The following is a 24,955-nucleotide window of genomic DNA, read 5'->3' as shown; positions in this document are numbered from 1 at the left end:
CTGCTGTTTGTTATGGATGAAAATATCTAAAATGCAGCGATAAAAAAAATCTGAAGGCAAAGTTTCCATTTTAAAGGAGAGCTTTTATGCCCTCTCAAAGGGAGATTGATCCTAGGTGAACTTTTACAGCAGCTAAAAAGAGCAAGGCTAGTTGTTTCCCTCTGTTTATACGCTCAGTTCTTATCTAAGGTAAGATGTTGGCTGCAGCCTCATATTGAATGGACAGACATCAATTTTCTTATCTAGGCCTTAGCAAGAAAGCAAATGAGTGTGTTTTGCAAGAGCTGAATGATTCCTTCAAGGTGATTTGTACTCGTGTTAAATGTCAGTGAAAAGTTATGTCAGATTGCTGTGAATTTTCCTTTGATACATGGCAGTGATTGTGTGTGTTGATTCCTGTCAAAATTGCATTTAGTTAGATTGAGCTTCTTTTGAACAGGACATTCAAAGGCCATTTCCAGCTCAATATGTTTATCTTTGGACACAGCACAGCGGCTGTCTCAGTTAAAAATATTGCTATTTCTGTTAAGTTGCCTTTTATGCAGCCTCTCAGGTGAGGCAGAATATTACCTCTGGGCTTATTAATGCCTTCCTGCCAAATGTTCAGTTTAGACTGAATGGCTAAATCCCTGAAGCCTGCAAAGTGCCTGTCATCAACTTCCCAGAGAGGCTTTCCCAAAAACAACCTCCAAACATGTTAAGCAAAATAATTTCTTGATTTTAATTAAATTTGCACACTTGATAAAGACAAATCTAATGTAGTAGTTTGTTTAATATTTTCATCAGAGACTTTAGAGGGTGTGAGGTGCTGTGATATTGAAATGTAACAATCTTTCTTCGGTGTAGTAGTTTGTCTCCCATCCATCAGTTTTAAGCACTTTACCACACACAGTCGCAGTTTTTAGCATAACCGTCAAATACACGTCGTCTGTGCTTCAGACACTTACTCTGAAAAAGAAAGGAACTGTTCATCAGTTGTAGTGCTGATTTTTTATAATTTAGTGAAATTAATTTCCCGTTTTGCGGGCTGACAGCACTCGAAAGAAAATCCCTAAAAAAAAAAAAGCCATTTTTAAATCCTTTGTGGGACCTCGCTTTGGGATCCGGGAGAAAAAAGAAAAACTTGATGGACTGAAAGATAAATTCTAAAAGATTCGTCAATGAAAAACCATTACCATCACTACTGATGAGAACGTTAGCATCTGCTTCAGAGCTTTGCGACTAACAAAATGGATGTCAAATGTTCTGAATAACCATCTCTATTCTAGACTGATCAACCCTGACTTGGATAATTATACATATAACATATTCTTAAAAACACACTTTAATATTTATAGGTTGTTTACTATTTTATCCAACTTTGCTGTGTCCCTCTGAATTTTCCTTGGGCAACGACGCTAAGCTTGCGTTTTTTACCGATAGCGGTAAAAATCTGGTGGTTCCTGGTTATGGCAGCCAAGCTTCTGTCAGCGTGCCCCAGGGCAGCTGTGGCTACAATATAGCTTTCCACCCTCAGTGGGAATGTTTGCATGTATGCATGAATGAATGAATGAATGAATGAATGAATGAATGAATGAATGAAGTGTAAAATGCTCTGAAGGTCCCTGGCTTTAAAGGTGAATGCCAGCTTTTTTACATTGGGCCTTTGATTTTACGTTATTACATCATGTTCTGCTCACCCATATGAGTTTTGTGTCACTTGGAGCTGTTCTGAAGATGTTCCGTTAAGTTATATTCAGGTAACGTCTTCCTATGGGCAACAACTTGAAGGCACAAACTAAACTGTTCATAATTTATCCTTTATGGTACGCCAGCATTCATAACATGTAGGCGAATCACTGACCCCCAGACATCGGCGGTTATATTTTTTATATTTGAATGGTAGCGCGCCGGCTACCATTCATTCTTCCTGTCCGCTGAACTGCTGCTAGTTTTACTCACGAGCCTGGAAGATGTCTAGTGCTACTACCACAGATGATCTCGCTCTCGAAATGGAATTAAACGATTCAAATTGGCTAGCTGAATGAATAGAAGTGGTAGAGCATAGCCGTCTGTGACCCGGGCTTCCTGTTACGACTCCAGTCCGCATGCGTGGATGACATCATATACGCGCTGCTTTGTTTTTAAAACGAATAATATATAATAAATATAACCGCGGATGCCTGGATGACAATGATTCCCCTACATGTTATGAATGCTGGTGTACCATAAAGAAAAAATTATGAACAGTTCAGTCTGTGCCTTCAAGTCGTTGCCCGTAGGAAGACGTTACTTTGATATAACCTAACGGAATATCTTCAGAACAGCTCCAAATGACACAAAACTCATACGGGGTGAGTAGAACATGATGTAATAACGTAAAATGAAGGGCCCAATGTAAATAAAACGGTGTTCCCTTTAAAATAAGCTGAATACTGGAAGTAAAGGTCCTTTAATATTTTGGTAAAAAGGAGAAAAAGTGAGCCTTTTGAAATTTTTAATGGTGTTATCAAACCTGGACCAGCCATAAAAATGATCATTGTGGATGCAATAAAGCAGTTATAATTTGACAAAGTAAAAATAAAAAAACCCTGTACCATATATACCTTTTAAAAGCTATAACCATATAGGTAAATTACACTAAAGGGATTGGATTTCCAAAGAATCAGATCCATGTTCCAGTTATGTCTATAACGAGCTAAGTTAACAAAGCCGTTTGTGTTTCCCGTTAGATGAAATCTAATGGCTTTTTCATGATCTTCTGACTATTAATCTAGTACCATTAAGTCATAACTTCATTTTGTCCCCAACAGGTAGTTAATATTGTCGCTGTGAAAAATATCAATGTTGACAAAAGCATTTTGTGTAAAGCGTGAAGTCAAGCCTCATCAATCTGTCAGCAGGGTAGGAGGCTTGGTCCAGTGTTAACATCAACATATTAACTGCAAGCAAGAGCTGGCTGTGGAATAATAAATAACACCCGATCAACGAGGTTTCTGAGAGACATGCAATACACAAATGCATCAGTTGTAAAAAAATAAAAATAAAAAAAAATAAACATATAGAAAGAACTTCAACAACTGCATTTGCATCTCTTTCTGAAACTACATCTTTTATTGTAATTACTCCATTTTATTTTCTCTGCTTATTTTCTCTGCAGCTAAATATTACTGGATGTAATGGGTCTGTCACTACCAATGTTGGATTTTACTGCAATATCAAAATGAAACCTCACAAGCAATTTCTAATAGCTGGATTCTTGTTAGCGAAAGACTTAAGGCTTTAAATCCAGACCACACATGAGAAGCACGGGCACAATGAGTGGGTGTTTTTTTGATAAGTGAGGCCTTTAAGATGTCTTTAAACCTTTCACATCAAGTCGCAGCACAATGTGTACATTTCCATGTAGGAACATTTTATCTGGTGATCTTAAGGAGCCGATGCGTAGGAGGAATGAGCTAGAGCTGCCTGTGGACCTGGTCAAACTGCAGTAGGTGGCTCTATAAAGCACAGGCAAAGAGCCACTTGAAGTCAGCACTTACATTGAATACACATAAGTGTTGTGGGTTGTCAGACAGAGCAAAAGCCTCCTGAAAATCAGGCTTCTCTTACTGTCTGTTAATGAGACACCTTGTTTTTAAAGTCTCATTTCTTTTCAATAAGGTGTTTAATCCCATTTCAGCCTTCTTCTGGAACATTTATTAGTTTTTCCTCGCCTGCTCGATAGGAAACCAGAAGTTAGGCCAGTTATAGATTATTAGGGGACAGGATTCTGGGCTCAAAACAACAAAGGTTGTGACAGAGTTCCATCTAATAACACATAAAGTAAAAAAAGATTCTTGCTGATTTGGTTTGCTATCTAAAATGTTCAATGACGCATCAGAGTGAAAGGTTAAACTCAAGCAGCTCTATTGACATTGCCTTTAGCTCAGGCATTTGAGCGAGGGAAAAAAAATCCATCTAGGGAGATGGTACAAATGCCGTTATCAAATGTCACAAGATCTATAAAGCTCTTTGTGTATCTGCTCAGATGTCGGCCGAGCATTGAGAATGGTCATCATTTGAATCGTAATTTGTCAGAAGCACGTTTGTCCAGGTGATGCTGAGTCATGGTTCATGCTCACTGCTTGCCTCCAGCTGAGGTTCACGTTGATGGATTGATTTCACATTAGAATTATTAAAGCTACCGGCCGTTTTTTTTCTGTTGCACAAACTAAACTCGCCTTAGATATAATTTGGTACCTTCTGAACAATATTTGCCGGTGAATTTTTTTTAATCCTTTGCTATAAAAATCCACCCTCACAAAAACAAGCTTGACAAGGTTCCCATGACATCACACAAGGCATAAGGCAATTTTATTTCAAGATGCCACTTTGTGTCGTTTTAATGAAATTCCTCCCTAACTTGCATCTTTCTTAAGAAAACAGTTGAGCAAAAAGGAAAACAAGGAAATACAGAATTTTCTTTAATCCTAAAGAGAAAAGGCATTACACTTCTGTCTATTTATTCAAAAATGACAGAACTGGATAGTATCACGCAGCAGTTCTGTGCTTTAAAAGTCTATCAGTAAAATTTGACAGTCTTTCTTCCCTAAATAAGCTGCAGGATGCAGAAGCATAAATCCTTCACTCAGAGGGGGAGACTGCAGCGTCTGTGGGTCGAAACTCAAATATGCCTATCGGCTCTTAAAACAATCTCTCTCCCAATCTTGAGAACAAACATACAGCATATTTCAAAACATATTTCATATCCATCTGAGAAATAAATACTTCTTGGAATCTCAGTGGCACTCTCCCACATCAGATTCCCCCAGGACTAGACTGCAATTTGCAGAGCCGAGGTGTCCACCTCCACACCAGTCTGATGGCAAGACTGCTGCAAATTACTCATGACACTTCCTCTGATGACATTTTTAAAACCGCTTCCCTGTTGAATGCCATCTCTACACCCCCCCACCCCTCTTTCTACCTTCCAACCAGCGCCATCAGACCCAACACACACATTAATTCCCCTCCGTCTGGTCGTGTCACAATGGCACGGCAAAGATTGCTGGCTCCTGCTTTCACCCGACTGACCCCTCTGAGCAGGTGCTGGATCTGATCCAATCACAGTCAATCTTCTTTAAACATTTCATTCTTTAAGCAGAACAGGAGCTCAAAATTCCATCATTCAATGACCCGATCAGTCGCCGATAACACAATCAAGCCAATCCCGGCTTATCCCGGGGGAGCCATTTCAACAGGGACAGCTGGGAGATGAGTCTTCAGACCTACAGAAAGGTGTCAATCTCCCTCAATCCAAGGGCCCTTTGTGAGCCACCTATGCTGCAGAGCACTACCTGAAAAGCAGCAGCAGCAAATTAGAAATCAATCTTTTTCTTTAGCAGATCTGACGTTGCAGTAAAGATTCACTACATTTAAGGCAAATACTCAAAAAAGGCACAATTCTATAAAAAGCTAGCTGCAAAACTGCTAAGATTTTCTGTCATACTGTTTGTACTGTTCAAATTTGTTTCAATGTATGAAAAACTGGGGTTTCTGCTGACTAAATGGAGTATGACCTGTCGCTGTGCACTGCCAGTCAGCTAGCTGAAAGAAGCCCTAATTTCATTAAAGACAAATTCAATGCAGTTTACATACTTGTATTTCTGATGAAAGAGCAGAATTGCAGAAACTCATAATTCAGAAAACTAGCAAAAGTTAATCTAAAATTAAAAAAAATTTAATTCCAAAATTAAAATATCTCTTTGAGAAGGGAATGCCACCGAAAGCACCAGAGTGACTAAGTTTCCTCTTTATCTAGACAAGGATAACGTTGCTGCTTTTCTTTCACCTGTTGCTGCATGCTCTTTCTTTCTAGCTGAAAGCAATTAAAAGTTTTTCTCACTGAAAAAAAAGATTAATTTGATGGGTTGAGACACTTGTTATACTTTTGCTACTCTATAAGGAACTGCGTGGTAATGGTAGCACTGTAGAATACAAAGAAAGCAATCCTCAGCAATATTAACAAAGATTGGCTAAGATACATCATTTGGTACACTGAAATATTTAACAATAAACATTTGGTTAGCAAGAAGAACTTTAAGTGTTTTTTATCAAAATACATCTGAAATGTATTTAGAAGACTAAGATTTTAGGTAGCTTAAAACTAAAAAAGGGGATGTAATAGTAATGAAAAAGGGAGAAATGGGCTAATATTATCATTACAATATTAAATAACATAAAAACATCCTGTTTTCCTAATATTGTGCTAACATGCATAATCAATGTGCTTGATTACTTCTACTAAATCAACCAGTCTGCTGCCTAAATTTGACTTAAGTCTATATATCAGTCTAAAAATGAAGGGATGGCACAGATAAAATATGAATGACACTGCAATGTATTATTTTAGATGCAACACAAAACATTTCTTTTTAAAATAAAAGACACTACATCATGTAATACGTTTTGTTTTCCTATTTATTTTTGTTAAAAGCGTCTCTAGCAGCCACTGCCCAGTAGTGACACCTCCATGTGTACAAAGACAAACACCCTCAAATAAAACAGTCGAAAGCTCTGAAATAGATCTCTAATTTTCAGCAGCCATTTAAAAGCCACTCAGATGGAAATGTTGCTGGGCCACTGGGCACATAAAGGTCAAGGGGGATACAAAACAGTTTGTCTAACAGGCCTGCCCCCCCCTCCCCACCTGGCCGTACGGCCCTGCAGCACAGCACTCATATCCCCATTCACAGCTCATTCATTTATATTGCACTGCCCTCCTCACGTCTAGTCTCAGCCACTAACTACAAGTGACTGCAATGAGATTGAAGCCTCTGGCTAAATCTCCACTACAGGGCCCATGCTCCATCATTGCTGCTCTGATCACTCCTTCTAATCACTGGAACCAGACTATATCCTCAGCTGATTGGGTGAGTCACGGCACAGAGGAAACAATCACCGAATGTCAGCTGATGATGGACACCGAGATGTTGGAGTCTCGCTGGTCACTGCGAGCGACCACGTAAATTGCATGCAAATGTGCACCTGCACCAGCCGAGAAAGTGGAATGAAGGAGTGCGGCCTTTTGATTAGGTTCTCTTTTCTTTTTGTCTGTATTTTTGTGCATTAATCATTCATGTTTGCTATTTTAGCCGATAAGCAGGGAGAACCTGTGAAGAAGTCTGAAGTGCAATTAATATTCTGCATCATGAGATCTATTTTAAGCCTGTCTAGGGGTTGTTGTAGAAGCCTAATGCAACCCAAGGTTAAATTTAGGTGTGCAATCAAACAGATAAGAGAAGAATGATGAGATCAATGATTAGAGGTGATTTGTAATCTCTGCACACTGATTCAAATGCACTCTCTAAGGACAACATTCCACAGTATATTTCACTGATACTAATTGTCATCACGGACATTTTTTTTCCCCCACTTAAAATACCTGAGAACCCTCGCTAAGATTACAGGGCAGGTATGCAAAATTAATTCATGCGCTTCTTAAACACTGAGTATTTTTTTTTTTTTGCCATTAACATAAAATAAGGGCTCCCAAAATGTCAGCCGTGGTATTAGATTACCAGAGACCCAGAACGAATTCGGTGCGCTCTCCATCTAATGCGTTTATAATTTTGATTCCTTCCTTTATCGTCTTTATCTCAGTGAAGGTCTGGCCAGAGTAAAGAGCTAGTTCCCTCCTTAGAGGTGAAACACTGCAGGGAAATTGCACAGCAGCTGCGGGCTGAGATAGGACACACACTGGCCTGACGATAATCGCTCATCCTTCCAGTGTCCTCCAATAGAGGTCATCACTCCTTCACTCAAAGAGTGACTTTTTTTTTTTTATTCTACAAACCACTGCCTCATTGTATTCCTCAGCATTGACCTCTCTACCTTTATTTGTCCTGAGCACAGTGGCAGTGAACTGGTTAAGCTCCTCCTCCTCCTTCCCACTGTGCTCCGCCTCCAGGATCTGGCTCTAGACCAGTGGAGCGAGAGAACCAGCACTGCCTGGACATAAAGGGATGATTGTAGCTACCCAGTGACATGGAAGCAAGTAGTTCTGATGAAACTAAAAAGTCAGTTTGGAGGCCTGCACAGGGAGAGAAAAGCCCAGCTGAGAGATAGGAGACAAGTCAGTGAGCTGGAGCTGCTTTAGCTCAAGTAAGTAAAGGCACTATGAGGAGGAGGACACAAAGCCGATTACAATAAACCAATGAGGAAGAATTAACCAAGCCAGCTAATTATGCCTTTAACTGTAGAGAGAAAGCTGTTTTCATCCCTGGGCAGGGCTTTTCTGGGACGTCATGTCCAAATATTTAAAGTAGTTATTTGGTCAAGTAAATAACTCAGAGGGACAATTGCATTTTCAGATGCACTTTCATGAAATATAAGAACTAGCTCATGCTTTGCTTTACCTTTTAGGTATAGCACAGCTAGTGCACCAAAAACAGGGCAGTTTGGATCTGGAGAATCACTAAATAATTAATATGACTAATGTAGAATCTGAGACTTTAGCTCATCAGTTGTAGAGAAATGCCTTAAATAAGAAAAGTTAAGTTTTTTTTTTTTAACTGCTTGTGAACTTTTGACTACAATCCCTGCTCTACCAATAAATATAAATCTTATCAGGAATCTCACTCTCGTGAGTCTGGCCAGCTGCCTATGCAAATTATGCAAATCTGATTCCTGTGGCCTACTGAGTCTGATTCCAATGACAAGCTATTACCAATAACTCATCTAATGGAATCCCACCATGTTCCAAACAACACCCTCCACATTTATCGGCATCCCTGGCAAAGCGTTGAAATAAACAGATGTTTTATTGCCATAGTGTCATTCCAGACTGAAAATCACCTTTTTGTGGCGGAATAACACACCCAATTAAGAGATGATAATATTGTTTTAAAGAGTTTCATTATTGAAAACACTTTAATTTGGGTACAAGAAAATACAAGAGAACTTGTCGTTCAGCTAAGAAAAATATCTGTTGGTCGTAATTGGTAAAATAATGGCTATTATGGATGGAACTTATTCTTATTTGCAATAATAAAAACATCTGGAACTGTCAAAACAGAGCTGGATGTTAACCCTGGTTTAAGACTGGTGCTAAGGGGGGTAAGTGGCATTTGGGAGCACTGAGACTCCAAAAGTATAGTGAAAGGACTCCTGATTGCCAACAGGTTGTGTGGGATGCCAGCAAACAATAGAGATTTTCTTTACTACTGCTGTGAAGGTTTTTCAAAACCTACGAAGACTTTAATGGGGATCTTGGGATTTAGCTTTGATGCAAATATTAGAGGATTATGGGGGGAAATTAGCTTATTTTCTTAACACTTTACAGCGTTATCTAATGATACTATCACCTATGGCCAAAACAAAGAACTGCAGCACCCTACTGGTCACTTTTGTAGCATGTGCTCGTACTCAACAAGGTTTTTTTTTTTTCCACCTTACGTGACATTGCCCTTGGTGTCTGAGTTAAGCTGGATGCTGAGCACAATATCCATATTGAATATAACGTTTTGAATGTATGCAAAGTTGGACCCATTCAACATGGACACACTTGACATCACATGCAGTGTGGAACGTCCAACCTCAAGTACATTCACAGAAAATAGGCTAAAGGCTTAACTTCTGCGGTGTCAGTCTGCACATGATGTTTTACTTGTAAAAAGCCCCCCAAAAAAGGCTATTTAAAATATTTTTTTCACCTAAACCTAACAAAACGTCTCTTTTAAGTTTTAATTATAACCTTATTTTTTTCTGCACTAACCACAAGCATATACCTGTTTGGCTCCAGGATGTTTTTTTTTGTATTCACGGCCTTCAATGATCTCTTGGTCTGTTGCTCAGGGAAAATACTGTTTCTTGAAAAGCTTTTACTTTTAGCTCTTACTTTTAGCATGCAACTTGCATGGACCTGCATGCAAGTTGTAACTCTTTTTTTCTTATCTCTGTGGTGACCCCACTTTATGCATAATACCACCAATTAAAGGGCGGGACTGTGACAGCTAGAGTCTAACTCTATATATAATATATAACAAGAGCAATGTTTTTTTTTTTTTTTTAAGTGCAATTTTATTTGAAATTCAGTCACTGACTGACAACATTCACTCCTCTTGGATGCGCTGTAGATGTAGAATGTACAGAAAAGTAATGTAAAATCAATTGCATTTCTCCCAAAAAGAATTCCAAATCACAGAGGTACTTAATTTTTGGTGACTGAAAATCCAGAGAAAGGAGGACAGTGACTTTCTCACTCCAAACCTTTAGGTGGCAGTACAACATGTAATGTGGGATTGGGTTTCTATTTGGAAAGAGCAAGTTGCATCAAGCGCAGATCATCACATAAGAGCTGGAAATAAGAAGTCCGAAGGCATTGCATTCATATTGTATACTAATAACAATTTAATAAATTTTTTTTCACTTACTAGAAAACATTACATTAAACACTAAAAACCCTTTAGTTATAAATGTATCATTGTAATTAGTGCAGAGGTAAACCAAAATAAAATTGAAATCCCAATTTGTATTTTTGGCAAAACTGTGTAGGCTATTTGATTTTTGACTACCTTAAAAAGTTGTCTTAAATTGATGCTAAAAAATATAAAAATTTAATTGAAATATTATAGCAACAGTTCAAGATATACAGTAAGCCAAAAAAAGCTTAAGCAGTGACCCCTACCATATGGTCAAATAATTTACAAAGAGGCTCAAGGAGAACAAAGGCAGTCTTATGGAGTGGCCATCACAAAGCCCTGAATTAAAACTTGACTTGGTTACACAAGCTGTGGCATAATATGAAGGCTGCAATGTAAATTAATTAAAATACAATTATAAGATTGTGAAGATCTTTTTAAAGATGTTTGACCCAAGCGATAGCTTTTAAAACAATTCAACAAAATAAGAATATTGTTAATATTTTTCTTGAGATTTAAGCATTATGAAATTAAAGGTTTTATTTTTCAAAATTTGTCCATCTAATGACAGGATACTGTACTGCTACATCTTTACTATGGTCGCCAAAACTAAAACGTTTACAGTTCTTAAATCGCTTTTAGGCCAATAATACTTAAGTCACAAAAGCAAAGAGCGGGACAAAAAGCTCCCTGATTAATTTGGCTTTATAGCCAAGCAGAAATAGCAGCGGGCCTCAGTTAAGAGTCCTTGAATATAAAGGGAAGCCAGGCAGTACTGATAAGATTGTCTCATCTGGCTTGCAGGCCTAAAGTGACATGTGCTGCCTGAGAGAGAGAAAAAAAAAATGGATGGCCGGATGTGGCTACTATTAAGCAGGTAATGGGATCCATCCAAGATGCATTAGAATCAGTCAAACAAAACCACACTTCAGGTCTGTTCAAATGACTTTCACAATCAGTGCAGATGCACACCTTCAGTCGAAAAAAAAAAAAAAAAAAAGGAAAAAAAAAAAACATGTCTGGCTGTGCAGGCAGTTACCAAGAAGCTGTGCCGGGCTCAGCTATGTGCTCTGTCCTAATCGTGACGGCTGTGAGAGTGGCAGCCAGAGTGAGAGCTGTCAGCCTCTCCTCACAACAAATGCACCACACCTCCATCCCCCCGAATGGAGACAGAGAGCAGCGAGTTGGGAGAGAGTGGAGGGGAGGTGCCGAGGTCACAGACAGAACCTGTGACCCAGTTGTGGCCACACCAGCTGTTTCTCCTCTACTGCCTCCCTACCACGGTTATCTCTGTAGACCACATCCTGCTAATTGGCCCATGCTGCTGAGCACGCACACACACACACACACACAACTGACAAATGTTGTCTATGGGACCTGCTAAATAATGACAGTGAAAAGGCTTGTTCCTGGTCAGAGACAGTTTGCTGGTACCTTAAGCTGAAGCTGTGATGACTGATACAGTTCCTTGGAAATGCAAATAAACCCTCTGAATGTCTTCTCATTTTGTCACATTAGAGCTATAGGGGGCACACTTTAATTGCATTTGCAATTATGGATGGGTGCTCTTCAAATTTGAACAGGTAAAGCCCTGGACCTGGGAATGGGTGTAGATTCTCAACAGTAATAATTTCAGCACCAAGCTAATGTCATGTTAAAGACCTAGTAAACTATAAATAAATGTGTTCTCATTTTGTCACATAACTGAAACACATTTTATTAATCACTCATCTGAATTTGACTGATTAAAAATACAACTACTCCATCAAATTAGATCTCAAAAATAATGAAAAAACATCAGAGTTCTTGGCCCCGAGGTTATGTGTTGTTCTTTTTCACTGCAACAGTTTTAAGGAAAAAAATATGTAATATTTGTGTGCAGATTTTTTATTTCTTTTCAATTCACAGGGGATCAGTGGAATCTTCATGCATGTGTGACTCATGTTCTTTGAGGAAACAGAGGAAAGTTGCTCGGCTCTTTGACTGCAGACACAAGCTGCAGCTGCTGCGTCTGACTCCCTGTGTTTTAGAGGAGGCAGGGGCTCGCTCACTGTTTGCTGAAGATGGTAAATTGGTGAAATAAATTGGTGAAATTGGTGCATGTGTTGCCAAAAAAGACAGAAAAAAGCTTTTTGGATTATCCTGCGACACACTCCTGCAAATGCAGAAGTTGCAGCCATAGATTTGAGGCTGAGCCTTCAGAAAAATCTACTGTTTGACCAGTTGGCTGCTAAGATTAAAAGTGCCCCTTCCTTTTAACTTACAAATATACCAGCCAGGGAAATCTGCATCATATTTTAAGAGTGAAGCCATACTCTATAGTGCTTTCTATAAGCCATGCTTGCTATGTTTACTATACCAGGGGCTTCTGACATCATTATGCTCTTCTGCGTGCAATTCTATGTTTTTGTCATCACCTGCTCTTCTATTCCCTCTGTGTAACAGTAATGCATTTAGGTACTGAAACATGGTGCTGTTGGATAGATTTGGTCGCTACTCATCCCTACTGCAATTTAATTAAATAAATAAAAATTAAAACTGCAGAGACTCGATTTTTAGTAATGTTACTTTAACCAAGGGTAAGATGCATCATTTCTCACTTCAGCACTCTAGGTGGCGGTAAAGAATTAAAGTGGGTTTGCCGCTGCACCGAATAATAAAGGGCTGCAGCTAGCCTGCAGATCAATGCGTGCGAGTAGAAAGTAAGTCCCACAGCAATGGACTCTGGACAAGAGAGCATTAAAAGTCATGAAAACAATGAAATCCTGTTTGGTGGCTGCAGTTTGTACTTTATGCTTAACAACAAGCAATGTTCTACTCTGCAAGCAAACCTCTTAAAATACTTTTTGGAGTTCAATAAAAAAAAAACTGTTCAATTTCTTCTTTTTATTATTAGGCCTTATCTGTAAACCTATTTATCTGGGCATATTTGCTGCTTGTGATTGGTTGATTTTTTTTTTTTTTTTTTTTCATGTAAACATGTCTTCTGTCAATAACATCAAAGTGTTTTAATAATTGTTCTTAAAAGCAAATAAGTAATGCAAAAGAAACAACACACATCTAGAAATATGCATTCCAGTCTTAAACTGGTGAATTATGTTAATGGAAAAACAGTCTAACTTTAGGAGAAAACAGACAGGATTTACTCCTGAACCCAACAGTGACCACCCTGATCAGGTGGCCGTAAAATGTCCTAGGGATGCTTTTCATCAGCACAGAGAAAGAAACACCAATAAAGCTGTAATGGATTGGGTTATATCAAAGCATATTCACATGAGTTAACTTCAACCCTGTATATTGATATTAATTCAGATTGAGCTTTGGCCACTTAGAAATGAAAAACGGTTAGAGTCATATTATTCAATACTTGTAGAGACCCCCAAAAAGTGTTTCAACAAAGTTTGGAAACATTTGCAAATTATACTACAATAAAATAATGATAGAAATGTATACATTCAAGTTTTTGCACCTAAATTGATAAATGGGTAAAACAATTTCAAAGTGAAAAAATATTTTTGTGAGCCTCAGTAAAAGACTTCCCACCCAGATATATCAAAACCTAGGTCCTGCGTTGGCAACCCCCCCTAGACATGCATAAGTGGTAACAAACAGGAAAACACACAGGCTGACTGAGTGACAGCCCAACATGCCGACCGCCACCAGGATTCTATGAAGGACGAGCACAATTAATTGGTGTCTCCATGTGTGGGTTAGTTCTCTGTGTAGTGTGTGTGTGGTGATAATGGTAGGTTGCACTGACAGCCAGGTTATCTAATAAATCCTGGAATGTGAAAGTCAGAAAGAAAGGACACACATTAAACATGAAGAGCTCTTCTTTATATATATATATATATATATATATATATATATATATATATATATATATATATATAATTTTTTTTTTCCTCTGTATCATGTCTTTCACAGCTCTTGAAACCCACTCTGCTCGTCTTTTAGCAGAAGACACTCAAATCCACTCACACGCACATAAGCTTAGCCTTAATTGCGCGCCCACATAAATACAGTTAATCGCCGGCGTGCTCCAGAATGGCGGGAGCAGTGCAGCTAACTCATCCGAGGGTGCATGAGCGGGCTATGAAACATGCTCGAGATCTCGCTCAATCAGTCTGATTTGTTTGTTTCCTCCTAAGCATTTGACGATTCCTCAAGGAGGAATAAAACTTGGTATAATCAAGTCAATTATGTCATTCAATCAAGTCGAAAAATCATTTGGAGTCCTTTCTAACGTCAATTGATTGCAAAGTCATGCTGAATATTTGTTCGCTAAGTTCTATAGTGCAATAACCCCATCGTCACTAGAAGCCACGGACCCAGGATGCAGCGAGGTCCTGAACTCTCTTTTGCAGAAGAGGACAGAAAACAAAGTCCTTCACCTTGCTCTTTTCCAGTCAAGAAAATAACAGGGATTTATAGGAGGTGGGGAGCAAGCAGCGTACAGTGCCTGAACAAAAGGGGGAGAAAAAAAAAAACCTTTCTATTAATTTAGAAGAGCTCTTTTGTCTCCTTCAGGACATGGTACATTATGCGGCTGTGAAAAATCCATCCTTACTAAAACTCAAGGTCAAGTGTTGATGTTGCACATAGTGGATCAGCTGAAGGTGACCTTGACTGATGTGGAATATGACATGAGGGAAATGGATCCCTGCTCAGTGTGGGGAAATTATCTGTGAAATGCTGCCACTGTATCAAAGCCTGTTTGTGTCTGCACACAAGCAGCAGAGCCGCGCGAGCTGTGTACATCTGTCCTTGCATAAAGCGAGGCGCATGTGTGATGCCATCGGAATGGGGGGGGAAACCAAGAGGAGAGGGTGTAGAAGCTGCAGCAGCAGCACACATGAACAAACAGCTACAGATCCCCCTTAAAACATGCCACAATGTCAGAACTTTAACTTGCATTCCATTATTAAGCTGTTTTTCATTCTGATGTCACACTTGCACAGTTACTGGGAGGGTTGGTCATGGCAGCTGGTTGTCACTGCTTGTTTGCTCTGTAAACAAAATGTATTTTGTTGACCAGGCTTGGCAGGCGTTGTGGAGCTGCTGCCACATCTTCAGCTGTTTGCATGTCACAATTTGTCTTTTTAGCCTTATTTTGGGAGAGCATTCAAACAAATTGGCTGCTATAAAGTATTTGATACAAAGCATTGTTCTGGATGACAGAAGGTGATGAATCTGGACTTTAAACAGAGAAATAACACAGATATAGCACCCCCTGCAAAAAATACAAACAAAACAAAAACATAACATTATTGCATTTTATTAGCCTCCTTATGATGACAATTTGTCCTTTTTCTGACCACATTTGTATTAGCAGAATAGGTATGGGATTCTCTCAGTGTGACATTTTAAAACAAAGGTATATACCTTTATCTTAATGGTTGTATTTCAAAAACAAAAATAAATCCTATTGTCACTTTAGGTGTATATTGGGAATAAGGCTTGGAATCCTGAGGTCATGAGTTCGAAACCCACTCCCACAGACTGCCACTCTGGGTCTCTGTGCAAGACCCTTAACCCCCGATTGCTCCCCTGGTGCCACACAGTGGCTCATTGCTTCCAAAGGGGATAGGTTTAATACAGAGAGTGAATTTCTCCATTGTGAGGTCAAAAATAAATCAATACATTTTTTTTTATTATGCTTATTGGGTTTAAAACACTAGCTAAAGTAAGTTTTTTTTTTTTCGATTTGGAATTAAATTCTGAATAAAATGGAAAAACCAAATGAATTCCAGATAATATTTGACCTTTTTGTAGTGCTACGTTTTTATTTATTTTTTTTTTAGCAAATTAAGCTTAAATTGACTGATTAATTAATTCATTTATGCACCTGCTGATGAAGAATCATTGCCCAAAAACATTCTAACTTTAGCTAGCTTTCTATAATTAAACAAATTATATATATATATAGATATATATATATATATCTATATATATATATATATATATATATATATATAAATAAAAGCATTGGTGCCTTTGTGGCCACATTTATAGCAGTTGTAACAGAAACAAGAGCTTGCCAAAGGTTCCTAGCAGAGATGTCCCGATCCAGGTTTTTGCACTTCCGATCCGATACCGATATTGTTTTTGGACTTCCGATCCGATACCGATACTGGCCGATACCAGCCTATCCGAGCATGTATTTAAGTTTAAGTTAAAGTATTTAGCCTTAGTTGTAAGACTCATGTTGAAAAGGGTTTTAGTACTCTTGATAACATCTAGCCAGCTAAATTAGGTGAGATTGAATAAAACACAATGCTTGGTAACAACAAACTTATCTGTTTATTAAGAGATAAACACAAACTGGACAAAATTATGAATAGCAATCTGAAATTGCACAGTGAGCAGTAAAACCGTAAACAGTTAAAGGTGCAAGTATTACTGTAAGTTTTAATAAAGATGCAAAACAGGGGAACACTGGCGCAAAATAGATGAATGGATCGTTTCAATTGGTGAAAATGGAAAATACGGACCGGATTTTTTTTTAACAACTGGATCGGCAGTCTGGATCGGCATTTTACATGCTTTGCCGATACGCCTTTTTTTGCCAATATCGGCGTCCCGATCCGATACGTGGATCGGATCGGGACAAGCCTAGTTCCTAGGTCCATACTAATATTCCTCTAATATTCACAAATAGACATTTTTTGTACGTATTGTGCTTCTCCTTTAAAAGTAGAAAGTTTTAGTTTGCCAATCCATAGGCTGGTCCTGCATTCATTTGTAGCTGGAAGAATTTAATTGTGAAACTGAAAAAAAAATGCTCTTTAAGAGCAATTTTTCAAACTGAGGATTTGAATCCAAATAAATTCTCTCTAACAAAACCAAAACTACTGTGGATACAGGTAGGCAGACAAAAAGCACAGACTTTCACTAAAATGATTGCTTTTCACACCAATTCTTTTTGGCTAGGTACACCCAAAGCTTTCAGTGTGCTGTAACAAATGCAGCTGTTGCTGATATTTTTAGTGTAGTCTCCAAACTTCGGCGCTGACAAGATTTGCCAATGGCACATCAAAGCAACACCAGTAATCATTTTAAATATAGGAGTGATTTAAAGGATATCTAATTAATACTCTTAAATAATCACACAGACATGCGTCAGACCCGCAGCAGCCAGAGCTTCTCAGCAGACAGCTGAATTCAGACACCCATTATCCATCAGCAAACAAAGAAGAAGAAACAGCAGAATGACACAGAGCTGTCGCCAAATTTATTCAGAGAGATTTGAAGCCATCCACGATGGTTGCGTCACATTCAACTGTGTTCTCCCAGCTGCTAATAACTGCTGCATCGCTAAAGGATAAATCAATTTTCTGTTGATAAAACCAAAAAAACTAATATGCTTAAGGCCTTAAGATCTCCAAAGTTATCAATAAAAATATATTTCCTCTGGGTGACATTAACAATCAAATACATTTCAGTTTTTTTGCAGGTTAGAAACAAAAGCAGTCTTACCTTCCCAAACTGTTCAAAATACTGCTTCACATCTTCCACTACCGTGTTGGCCGACAAGCCACCCACAAATATTTTCTTTGTTCTTGTGACCATCTGGAAGGAAAAAGGGGTGAGAGGAGAAGATGAGTGACGGGACTTTAGATGCATTGCAGAACCTTTAATGAGGCGCCAAAACACACTGAGCGAGCAGCACCTTTGTGATGATGGATGGGGAGAATGCAGACATCCAAACAGTAAAGTTTTCAAAGACATTTCTGTGGTGTAGTGTCGCTAATCGAGCAAGTATGGGAACAGTGAAGGTTAGAGCACTTTATTTATTTTATTTTTTATGTTTCTGGTTGCTTAACCCAAATACTCATTTGTAGTCATTTGTATTCAGCCCTGTTCAGTCCATATTTAACCCAGCTAGCTTTTGCTGCAAACTGATGCGTCACCATCGCCATGTTTCCCCACGGAAAAGTTGTGATTATGCATATGTACCAATTAAAACAACTGTTTTTTTTCTTTCATCTTACTAAATTTGCACTGCTTGGCGTTAGACTACCACATCCAAATGCTCTGAAGTGGTAAACAGACATGAAGGCATTGTGTTAAAGTTATACAGAGTGACGTTATGCATGGTAGCTATTCACCAGGAATGTTAACTTTTTGGCCAAAACCAGACCACAACAAAATTGTACCGGACCTGAGAGATAATTTCATGCATCAACGATTGATATCCATCAGGTGGACCACAACGCGCTCACACCGATCTCACTACACACTGAAAACCTACCCATTATGCTGACACTCTTTTATGATGTTTATAAAAAGGCCTCCCATATTAATTTCCTCCCACATTTGAATTGGAAATCCAGTCAGAGTCCAAAATATTACCGTTTTGCCTATAAAAATAGAGGACTGTGATTAATTCCATCTGAATAAAATCTGTGATATATGTGTGTGATGCCTGCAATGTTTTATAGATAATGTTTCACGTCTTGGCCAATTCTATGGTTGAGTTTGACAAACCGTTTCAAACCAAAGTCCCAGCAGCATTAAATGTCTCTATTTTTTTTTTTTTAATAAAGATTTCTGTTAGAATTTATATACAAGAAATTCATATAATAAGAAATTCATAAAATATGAAATTAATAAAAACAGAAATAATTGATGGACTTTCAAAAAACAGTTAATGAGTCCAAGTAGACGGAATCAGAGTGCATTAAAGGCTCATTTAGCTTCAAACGGGAAAAATATGAAGGATTATTACCCACAGTATCTGAAAGGGCACAAACATCTGCTGCAGAGCACAGGCTAAAATTAGGGGGGGGGGGGGGGGGGGGGGGGGGGGGAGCTGCCTTTCTAAAAAAAAAAAAAAAAAATAGCCAGAGAGCTGGTGGTAAAATTAGAATTATTTTGTGTTTGTTTGTTGTTTTAACAGCCACGATGTTGTCTAAACATCAGACCTCTACAACCCGGGTCGACACGAGGGTTGATTTTCTTTCCTGGGGCACAATTCTTAGCATTTCAATTAGACTCTGTTACCACAACATTTGATTTGGGACTAATTGAGCAGTGATGAGAACTTAGAAGTGTGTGTAATTTCTATGTATTACAATCTATCAGCACAGGAATGATACTCAGGATGTGTTTGGTGTCTGTGCGCCATTCATAACACTATCCATTATGTCGTTAAGGTTATTGCTTTTGTGTGAACAGAGAGTGATTGAACACCGTGGAGACCTAAAACTCAGCATGTTTCAGTTGGATACTGAAAACATGCTGGAGATCAGAATGCAAGTTTAGTGCAGACAGAGTGCTTCCTTTTACTTGCAGCGAAGTAAGTATTCATACTCCTTAAACCTTTGTACATTATAACAGGTTATGACTGTAAATCTCACTGTAATGCATTGGGATTATATGGGATAGACTAACACCATCTAACTTCTATTTCACTTCCAGTGGGGAAGTACGCTTTCTGGGTATATCTCAATGAGCTTGATTCACAGAACTAACATTTTTGCTCTTTCTATGTTGCACAATAGCTCTAAATTCAATTTAGGTCAGGTAAATAACGCTCTAAAAAAATTTGGAAACTTAAAGCAGATGCCATTCTCTCTATGTATCAAAATCCTGAGCATTAGGGCAACGGTATCATGATCACATCATAAAAGAAAATAAGAGAAAAAAGCAAAACTATAAACACATTGACTCCCGATCCACATCCACACAGTCTTGGATGTGTGTCGGGATCCAGGGGAATGACGTAAACATGGGATTAAATGCATTGACTGCAGACACTGAAAGCTATCACATATGTATCTTATATTAAAAAAAACAGAAGTGGCGTAAACCGGATTTAGGACCGGTTCACCTCAGTGACTGATCCAATTGCGCAATATACACACATACAGTATATACATGCATATATACAGAAATAATATAAATGTGGTAAAAATGCAGATCTTTCAGCAAGGTTTGTCCGTCTTTAGTAAATTCTTCTGGAAATCAAGCAGTTGTGATCGTTTTTGGATTTCTGTCTAAATCCAATAAAAAAAAAATAGGCTGGAATTTGCTTGCTGAGTATTTGCTAAGGACTTGGGAGCTAAGTCCAGAAGGTTGCCGTAAAAACTATGGAAAGGAGCAAAATACCGAATCTCCCCCTCAGGTATTCTTCAGTGTCTGCTAGGTTTTCTTCTATGATTTTTTAGTATTTAGTTCCCTTTATATGCCAACCATGCGTATTGCCTTAGACAACGCAGCTCCTTTGAAAATGAAAACCGTTAAAAATAGAAAGCTTGCTCCTTGGTTTAATGCAGAGCTGCGTACTTTGAAGCAAAATGCTAGGAAACTGGAGAGAAAATATCGCTCCACAGGCCTGCGAGAGTCCTTCCTAGTCTGGAAAAATGGTTTACTGCTGTATAAGAGGACCCTTTGTAAAGCAAGAGCAGCATACTTCTCCTCATTAATAGAGGAGAATAAGAATAATCCTAGATTTCTTTTTAATACAGTTGCCAAACTCACCCAGAGCCATAGCTCTGTTGAACCGTCCATTCCACCTGCTCTTAGCAGCAATGATTTTATGGGATTCTTTATAAATAAGATTGATCTTATTAAAAATAAGATCATAAGCACTCCTCTATCCGCGATTGTACCTGAGGTAGTCATGGAATCTGAACCGGGTTTAGACTGCTTTGATCCAGTTGAACTCTCTGAATTAGCAAAATTATTGTCTTCATCTAAGCCTTCAACTTGTATGTTAGATCCAGTTCCAACCAGGTTATTTAAGGAGGTATTCCCTTTGATCTCCTCCTCCATTTTAGATGTGATTAATCTATCTCTGTTACAGGGATATGTACCTAAAGCTTTTAAGATTGCTGTAATTAAACCTCTGCTTAAGAAACCGTCTCTTGACCCAGATGACTTGGTCAATTATAGACCTATATCCAATCTACCTTTCTTATCCAAAATTCTTGAGAAAGTAGTTGCCAAACAAGTCTGCGATCACTTCCACCATAATGAACTTTTTGAAGAGTTTCAGTCTGGCTTTAGAGCTCATCATAGCACTGAAACAGCTCTGGTGAAAGTCACTAATGATATTCTCATGGCCTCAGATAATGGACTTGTATCTGTGCTCGTCCTGTTGGATCTTAGTGCTGCATTTGATACAGTTGACCATAATATTCTTTTAGAAAGACTTGAATATTTTGTTGGAATTAAAGGAACAGCACTAGACTGGTTTAAATCTTATCTATCTGATCGAATTCAGTTTGTTCATGTTAATGATAGATCTTCAACACGCTCAAAGGTTACCTGTGGAGTACCACAGGGATCAGTGCTAGGACCAATTCTCTTTACTTTATACATGCTCCCAATTGGTAGAATTATTAGACAGCATGGGATTAATTTCCACTGTTATGCTGATGATACCCAGCTATATCTGTCTATAAATCCAGATGAAGCTAACCCATTACATAGATTACAGGCATGTCTTGAAGACATAAAAACCTGGATGACTCTTAACTTTCTGCTTCTGAATGCAGACAAAACAGAAGTTATAGTCTTTGGACCAGAGTCTCTGAAAAAGAAACTGATTAGCCAGTCACTTCATTTGGATGGGATTAAACTGATTTCAGATAATAAAGTAAAAAATCTTGGTGTTATTTTTGATCAGGACCTGTCATTTAAATCCCATATCAAAGAGGTTTCTAGAATTTCCTTCTTTCATCTGAGGAACATTGCAAAAATTAGAAATATCCTGTCCAGGGGTGATGCTGAGAAACTAGTCCATGCATTTGTTACTTCAAGGCTGGACTATTGTAATTCTTTACTATCAGGAAGTCCACAAACTGTAGTTAAAAGCCTTCAGCTGATCCAAAATGCTGCAGCCAGAGTTCTAATGAAAATGAAAAAGAGAGATCATATCTCTCCTATCCTGGCTTCTCTTCATTGGCTTCCTGTTAAATCAAGAATAGAATTTAAAATCCTCCTTCTCACATATAAAGCCTTAAATGGCCAAGCTCCATCTTATATCAGAGATCTGATTGCTCCTTATGTTCCTAACAGAGCACTTCGCTCTCAATCTGCAGGTTTACTAGTGGTTCCTAGAATTTCTAAAAGTAGAATGGGAGGCAGATCTTTTAGTTATCAGGCTCCTCTCCTGTGGAACCAACTACCAGTTTTAGTCCGTGAGGCAGACACCCTGTCTACTTTTAAGGCTAGGCTTAAAACTTTCATTTTTGATAAAGCTTATAGTTAGAGTGGCTCAGGTTATCCTGAGCTATCTCTATAGTTATGCTGCTATAGGCTTAGACTTTTGGAGGACATATAGGGACCCCATTTCATCATTCTGCTTCATTCTCTCTCTGTTCTCCTATTCTGCAGAATCTGTTAGTTCAATCTCTAACCTTCTGCTCTCTCTGCTTTTCCTCAGAGTAGCTTTGCCTCGTCTGTTCCTGTTTGGCTGTGACGTCATCCTGGAAAAAAACATCAGCTGTGCTGCTTCTATCAACACCCTTGTTAATAGATGTTGGAGATCGGCCTGTTTTCCAGTGTGGTCCTGTTTGTCTGACCATGACTGAGTGGATGTGCTCTCTTCGTCCTCTGGCATGGGAGCTGCCTTGGAGCTCGTCTGCCTGGCTGTGTGTTTCCTGGACGGGGCCGCCTTTTACAGCTGCTTTTTGTATCTCTGCTTCTGTCTCCTTGAACCCCAGTCGGCCTCGGCAGATGGCCGCTCACACTGAGCCTGGTTCTGCTGGAGGTTTCTTCCTGTTAAAAGGGAGTTTTTCCTCTCCACTGTCGCTACAAGCATGCTTAGTGTGGGGGATTGTATTTGAGTCAATGAGTCAATGCAATCAACTGGTTTTCCTTAGATAGAAAACTTTGTATCAATTTGACTGTATGATCTGGTTGAACTGTAAAGTGCCTTGAGATGACATGTGTTGTGAATTTGGCGCTATATAAATAAACTGAATTGAATTGAATTGAACTCTGACCAGTTTCTCCGTCACTAATAGAACAAATGTCCCTAAACAGCATAATGCTACCACCGCGGTGCTTCAGTAAGGGGAGCATTTTCCACACATAGCCTTTTACATGGAGGACAAAAAGTGAAATGTTGTTTTAGTTTTGACCAGAGTCCCTGTTTGCACATGTTTTCTGTTTTCCCATAACCCCTGGAGCCAACTGCAAACTGGCAGTTTTAAGGCTTTTTTTAGATTTTTTTTTTTTTACACCTTTTCTTTTCTTTTTTTTTCTTTTTTAAGTATCACTTCTTTCTGGCTTACAATTATGTACTTGTTTGTTTTTGCTTTTCGTCTATCAAAGAAAATCCCCATAAAATCCATGAAAGTTTGACAGGCACTGTATTCCTTCTACAGCCTGCTGGTATAATAAGCAATAATGATAGGAGAGACTAAATGACAACTTCCAGAACAATAATTGTCAAAGCTGATGGTCTATCTGGCTAACTTGTGTTCTTTGCACCTGCTTGGCAAGTACAAAGAAAAGAATATATTACTGTTTATAACTTTGCCTCCGAATTACATTTAGCCTGACATAATATTTTCCTCATTTTCTGAAATACAAAACCTGTATTAGAGATTGAGGTTACTGATATGATCGAGCATTTGATATTAGGATACACTGCTCTGTAATCTTACCAACAAACAAATATAAAGGAGCAGAAAAGTCAAAGCTGTGATCTCTCCTGGCTTGTTTGAATCAAACAAAAATAAATAGGAGGGGTGGGGATGAATAAACCTACTTAAGAGATGCCCCCGCAAACAATCAGGATGACTGAGGGAGCCTACCTTGATCAAAGTGCTGACCGTAACACTTTCGATATGAAAGAGGATTAACACGGAAGGAAAAGGAAGAAATGTTCAGCGAGAGCCGGAGTAACCATCTGTCAAGTGCTTTCCAGGTGCATGCAGCCTCACAGCACATAAGCCTGCTCATATGCACACAGCCTCCCACACACACCGCTCGCATACACTTCTTTGCTTTTACTTTGGATTGCCAGACAAAAGACGTTTTCTTATAACAAATCAGTAAATGTAACAGATTAAGAAGACAAGAAACAGGCACAAGAGCATTTCACTAAAAAGTGTTGTTTTATGCAGACATCCTGGGATGCATTAAAAAAAGATGCATGTACTCTGGGAAAAAAGGTAGAAGGGGTTAAAGAAGGACAACATGGACCTTAGGGATGGAGGTGCAGGAGAAGGATTCTGATTAGGAACGGACCGGTTCCTGGGATCAAAGGTTTCAGGATGTATGACTCAATTCTAATTAACTTCAGTTCTTATGCAGTAATTCAGAAATAAAAAAAAAATCAAAGAACATTACAGAAGAAAAAGGAAAATCTAAAACAAAACTGTGATGTTAGGGAACTATTTCTGTTCCCTGCCATCTAAGCATCCCTTAAAAGTCCTTTAAGAAGAGAACATACCTACATAAAGGAGCCTGAGTGAGAGTATGCCAACACAGCAGTTATCAAGAACAAGTCACCTCCACTTCTTTCTAACTTAAAAAAAAAAAAAAAGACTTTTATCATCAGGACTATTTCCTCTTTATTAAAAAATGTATGCGACAAATATGACGGAGAGACC

At 38.6% G+C, this 24,955-nt stretch overlaps 1 protein-coding gene across 8 annotated transcripts in view; it reads right to left on the bottom strand.

Annotated features, from left to right (window-relative positions):
- The window catches only part of LOC119786222 (RNA-binding protein Musashi homolog 2), a 387,008-nt gene that overhangs the window by 245,968 nt on the left and 116,085 nt on the right, over positions 1–24,955 (bottom strand). For all 8 annotated transcript variants that reach the window (XM_038289416.1, XM_038289417.1, XM_038289418.1 and 5 more), the window contains exon 6: positions 17,862–17,954. In XM_038289416.1, coding sequence (XP_038145344.1) covers positions 17,862–17,954 — 93 coding nt within the window. The remainder of the gene's footprint in view (positions 1–17,861; positions 17,955–24,955) is intronic.

The sequence above is a fragment of the Cyprinodon tularosa genome, unplaced genomic scaffold (assembly GCF_016077235.1).
Source record: "Cyprinodon tularosa strain WSP-4 unplaced genomic scaffold, ASM1607723v1 ctg269, whole genome shotgun sequence".
NCBI lineage: Eukaryota > Metazoa > Chordata > Actinopteri > Cyprinodontiformes > Cyprinodontidae > Cyprinodon > Cyprinodon tularosa.
This window is presented reverse-complemented; position numbering and strand designations above follow the sequence as displayed.